Source organism: Plectropomus leopardus, unplaced genomic scaffold (assembly GCF_008729295.1).
Source record: "Plectropomus leopardus isolate mb unplaced genomic scaffold, YSFRI_Pleo_2.0 unplaced_scaffold21143, whole genome shotgun sequence".
NCBI lineage: Eukaryota > Metazoa > Chordata > Actinopteri > Perciformes > Serranidae > Plectropomus > Plectropomus leopardus.
The window spans coordinates 1-5,152 of NW_024622876.1; the positions used below are offsets into that span (position 1 = coordinate 1).

Sequence of the window (5,152 nt, forward strand, 5' to 3'; positions counted from 1 at the left end):
GTATTGACAGTGCGGACCTGATCCTCCCTCTGAGAGAGGATGACTGCTGGAGACGTGTTTTCCTTTGCCTTATTATCTCATCCTGAATGTTTGGGCTCAGTCTGACTTCCTCTCTTCCTCCTCTTCTCTTCCTGTCTCCACTTCCTCTTGCAGGCTGGGACCTGACCTCCCTCCTCTCCCTCCTCTCCCTCCTCTCCTCTTCCTTTCTTTCTCTCATCGCTTCCTGTTCCTTTCCATCAGTCCCTTCCTTTTTTTATATACATATGTAACCATACCACACCTTTTTATCTCTGCCTTCTTAAAAGTGCTAATCTGGCAAAATCTTGTTTTTATGTCTTTATCCTTTCAATGCCAAGCTTTTGTCACAATGCCTCTATGTATTTTGATGACACAAAAACACAAACATATAATTATTTTCAATGTACTACATGCAACATTTTTTTTTATCACAGCCTGGCATATGTCAATGATTAATAGCAACATTGATTTTTTTGCATTATTATTTTTTGTGCAGAGTCATACACACTCATACTGCTCTACACACAAAATTGATTTTTCAAAATCAAGTTTAAAAAATATTATACATTAATATGATTTTCTTCTTTCAGTGGGATAATTTTTTTAGCCAACATCAGTCCTAACCATTAATATCAAATATTCATTCATTCATTCATTTTTAGAATTTTAAGCCTTTAAATGCCAGGTTTTTGTCAGGATGCCACCAGGTTTTTAGATTAAAAAAAAAAAAAAAAAAAATTTTTTTTTTTTTTTTTTTTTTTTGTTTTTTGATGATGGCAGCCTGGGATATGTCAATGATTTGCACACCTAGTGGAAAAAGCATGTATTTTCTCCATATGCCAAATGTGGTAAAAAATGAAGTCATCAGGTGGAAAATAATAAAATGACGAATTCCAAGCAAAAGCCCAGAATGACACCCAGAAATAATACAAGTCATCTTTAATGCTTTGATGGCTGTGGGATCAAAAATGTCAGTTTGAATGGGTTTCAATGGAGCATTTTTTGACCTGAACAGTCTGAATGTAACTATTTAGTTTCCACAGTGTATTTTAGAAAACACACAATCTTTATGCCATATGCATGAACACAGCCAAAATTATTTAAAAAAAAAAAAGAAGACCGAAAAGCACGCAAAATGCGCCAAACAGTCCCTGAGGGTTAATTATCAGAAAAATGTTAATAACTAAGTGGCAAACGTGCGTGAAAATGTCACAGATCAACAGTGTTGTGTCTTTGCTCCTCTTCCTTTCCTTCCTTCACTCCTCCTCCTTTGCACTTATCTCGTCCTCACTCACTTCCTCGACTCGTCCTCCTCTTGTCGTCTCCTCGCTTCCTCTCCACCTCCTTTACTCATGTCCGTCTCCTTTTTTTTTTTTACTCTTCCTTAGCACAGATCTTGTTCGTCTCTATCTCCTCTCCAGTTTCGTTTAGTTTTTCTCTGTTTTTTTGCTGTCTAATGACACGCAAATCTAGTTTTAAACATCTGTGTGTCTGCAAAAATTTGTGGTATAAAGCAAATGTTTATAGCAAAGTTGTCGACGGCGTGTTCAATATCTTTTATTTGATGCTAATATGAACAATTTCAACAAAAAATGCTTGTTTTTAATTAACAAAACCCCATTGCTATTCCATGTTTGTGTTTGCGCGTGTGTGTGTGTGTGTTTGTGTGTAGTGGAGTCAGAGGACGGCGCAGTGGTGTGTGAGCCAGGCTGCCTGGTTCTGGAGAGCGACTTCCTGCTGAGTGGAGAGCTGGAGTTTGGAGACTCTGAGATCATGGGCCTGGACAGAGAGGCCGGTCAGTGACACAAACACACACACACACACGCACACACACACACACACACACTGCACATATGATATTATATTATGATGGAGGTCATAAATAACGACTACTGGTTGTCCGCCTGGACAAACCGTCAAAATAAAAGCTCTGTGTTATGGGTTAAAAGTGTTTTGTGCAGAGGTTTATTTTTGCTCAGAAACAATAATCAACATCAGATCATACTGACCAGAAATCCACACTCAGGACTGATTTTGTTCCATGTGCTCTAAAATGTTTTCTTTAAAAATGGCCGAAAGATTTTAAAGGGGGAAAAATTGCATTTTTTTTTCTACAAATAAATAAATACATAAATAAATAAATAAACAGTTTAGACAAAATGTTCAAAGGAAAAAAAATGTTTATTTAAAAATAAAAACAAAAATGTTTGCTTAAATTGCCAAGATGATTTCTTCCAAATTTAAAAATTTAAAGAATAAAACCAAAAATTGCCAAAATATTTTCTTAAAAAATCACCAAAATGATTTCTAAAAACAAATTGAAAAAAATCATTTTAAAAATTCCCAAAATCTTTTCTTTTAAAAAATCCCCAAAACGATTCCTTCACAAATTTCAAGTTTTTAAAAATAAAAAAATGCCAAAATGTTTTTATTAGAAATCTCCAAGAATGTTCAAAGAAAAAACAATTGCCAGATTTTTTTCTTTAAAACTTGCCAAAAATAAAGAAAGTCACTAAAATGATTTCTTAAAACAGATTGCCAAAAATGATGAAAAACAGTTGCCAAAATAATCACCAAAATGTTTCCTTTAAAAATTGCCATGAAATCTAAAGGGAAAAAATGCCAAAAATGTTTTCTTTTTTTTTTTTTTAAATAAAGGTCAATGTTTCTTCAAAAAAATGCCCCAAAAAATCTTTTTTTTTTTCTTAAAAATCGTGACTTGTCAACTTCTCCGTATTTACTATGGATTTAGCTTTACAGAGGAAACAAAATATATCTGCCAGCTGTAAATCCTTGTGTTCCAATAGTTAAATTTGGCATTTTGAACTGAAAAATAGGTGCTTGGGAGCTCTAGATAGGGTCACACTAACATCAAAAACACGTGCTGTTAGTCTTTGCAAATGAAAGCAAACTGTAGAGAGTCGAGCTGAACCTGATCTGTCTCGTTCAGAAACAAACACAGAGGAGCAAACAGCTCATTTCCTCCTGCAGGCTTCTGTCAGACCTGTTCTCTAACTGTTTGAATTAAACTTGTTTGTCATTTTTCTTATGTCGACAGCTGGTCTGTTGGCCTCAATGTAAGACGACATACTCAAGGAATAGAAAATGATGTGTTATATAGGTTGTTTTTAGGCTTAACTGTGCTGCGATGGAGGGTTTCTTGAACCCAGGCTACATTTTAAACACATTAAAACTTTCCGCTTTAAAACACGGTTATGCTTAACATCCAATCTAACAAATATGTTTCATCACAGAGAAAAATCATTGAATTTTTTTTTTTTTTTATTCTAAATAACTTCATTGTTTGGTGTCTTTTGAGTTATAAAATCTGAGAATGAAGCAACAAAGCACAGTGTTCATACAGTCATGGAAAACTTGGAAAAGTCATAGAATTTGCAATTAGCAATTTCTAGGCTCGGAAAAGTTTTGGAAAACAAAATGAACCCTCAAAAGCTATGGAAAAGTCATGGAATTTTGTTTCCCAAACCTGTAGAATAAAACATGATGTGTCTAAGGACTGTTAGAAATTTTTTTACAAAAAAATCACAGGAAAATGGCCAAAGTGTTTTTCTAAAATCACCAAGGTTTTCTCTGGATAATCTCCCAAAATGTAGGGTCTTTTTTCATGTCGTTATTGGATAGGACAGACAAAGAGAAAGGGTGGTTGTTGACAGTTTTCTGTCCTTGTGTTGTTCTCCAGGTATGACGGTGTTCTCTCTGAGCGTCGAGGACGACCCCTCAGCGCCCACAGACTCCACTTTCCCAGCGTTCCTGTCCTGTAAAGGATGTGGTCAGCTGCTGGGGGACACGCCGCTGGGCGCAGGTTTAGATCTCGGTAAACACTCAACCAAATGCATGTTTGACACCAGTGTGGAGTGTGAAGGTTTGTCAGGTCAAAAATTGTCTCCTCTTCTTTCTTCTAAAATATGATGAATTTTTTCCAGGTGTGGGCCTGGACCTGGGGGCGGAGCTTTACTGCCTCACCTGTGAGGAAGGCCTCCAGCATGAAGCCTCCGTCGACTCCTCTCAAGCCGACGGCTCCATGGAGGCCGACACAGCCGCTGGCTGCGACTCCGACAGGAAGCGGAGAAGCGCAGGTAAGACGGCCGCGGCCGGAGATGTCCCTCCCAAACTGTACTCGTGCTCGCTGTGCGCCTTCACCTCGCGCTACTCCAACCACCTGAAGCGCCACATGCGGACGCACGACGGCCAGAAGCCGTACCGCTGCCCCATCTGCCCCTATGCCTCGGCCCAGCTCGTCAACCTGCAGCGCCACGCCCGCACCCACACCGGGGAGAAGCCGTACCGCTGCCACCAGTGCAGCTACGCCTGCAGTTCGCTCGGCAATCTGCGGCGGCACCAACGCATGCACACGCAGGAGAGACCGCAGAGGAGGGAGAAGGAGAAACGGCGAGGGAGACGGAAAAAAGCAGACGCAGAAGAAGGTAAGAAACGCCTGCATCACAGAGTCACATAAAGATTGACTAAACATGACAAATGATTACCCTCGTTAAACTCGTCCACCCCATCCTGTATTTAAAACGTTTAGTAAAAGTAAGAATAGTCAAGGAAATACACTTTGAATATCGAAAGTAAAATAACCCAATGCAGAAAAATCTAAAAATAACAAACAAAATACGCCAAAATCTTGCAATTATAGAAAAAAAACACCTAAAAATATAATTCAAATAATTATTTTTTAAAACTACATTATCACTCAAAATTTAAAAAAAGAAAAAAAAACAACCAAAAATCATAATCATGAAAAAGGAGGGGAAAGAGCACCCCGAAAAATCTCAAAATAATAATAAAAACCCTCAATTATTAAAAAAAAAAGGATTTAAACAAAAAAACTCAAAATTATAATAAAAATAGAACATTCTCCCTCCCGCAAAAAGTTTAAATGATCAAAACAATGAAAAAAAGAGAAATTACATTTTTATCAAACAGTTGCCGCATAATTTTCTGCATCATACAATCACACAAAGATTTACTGAGCACAACAAATGACAACCTTCACTAAACCCGTCCACTCTGTCCAGAATTACAAATGTTACTCAAGAAAAGTATAGCCAAGGAAATACACTTCGAATATTAAAAGGTAAAGTTACCCGTAACAGCAAAAAACCTATAA

General features: G+C 37.6%; 1 protein-coding gene across 1 annotated transcript; it reads left to right on the plus strand.

The window, feature by feature from the left end:
* The first annotated feature begins 1,590 nt into the window (after positions 1-1,590).
* LOC121965668 (zinc finger protein 513-like) lies at positions 1,591-4,681 on the plus strand. Its single transcript, XM_042515799.1, has 3 exons — positions 1,591-1,813; positions 3,719-3,853; positions 3,963-4,681. The coding sequence occupies exons 1-3, from the start codon at positions 1,591-1,593 to the stop codon at positions 4,493-4,495; spliced, it is 891 nt and encodes a 296-aa protein (XP_042371733.1). The 3' UTR covers positions 4,496-4,681.
* The last annotated feature ends 471 nt before the right edge of the window (positions 4,682-5,152 follow it).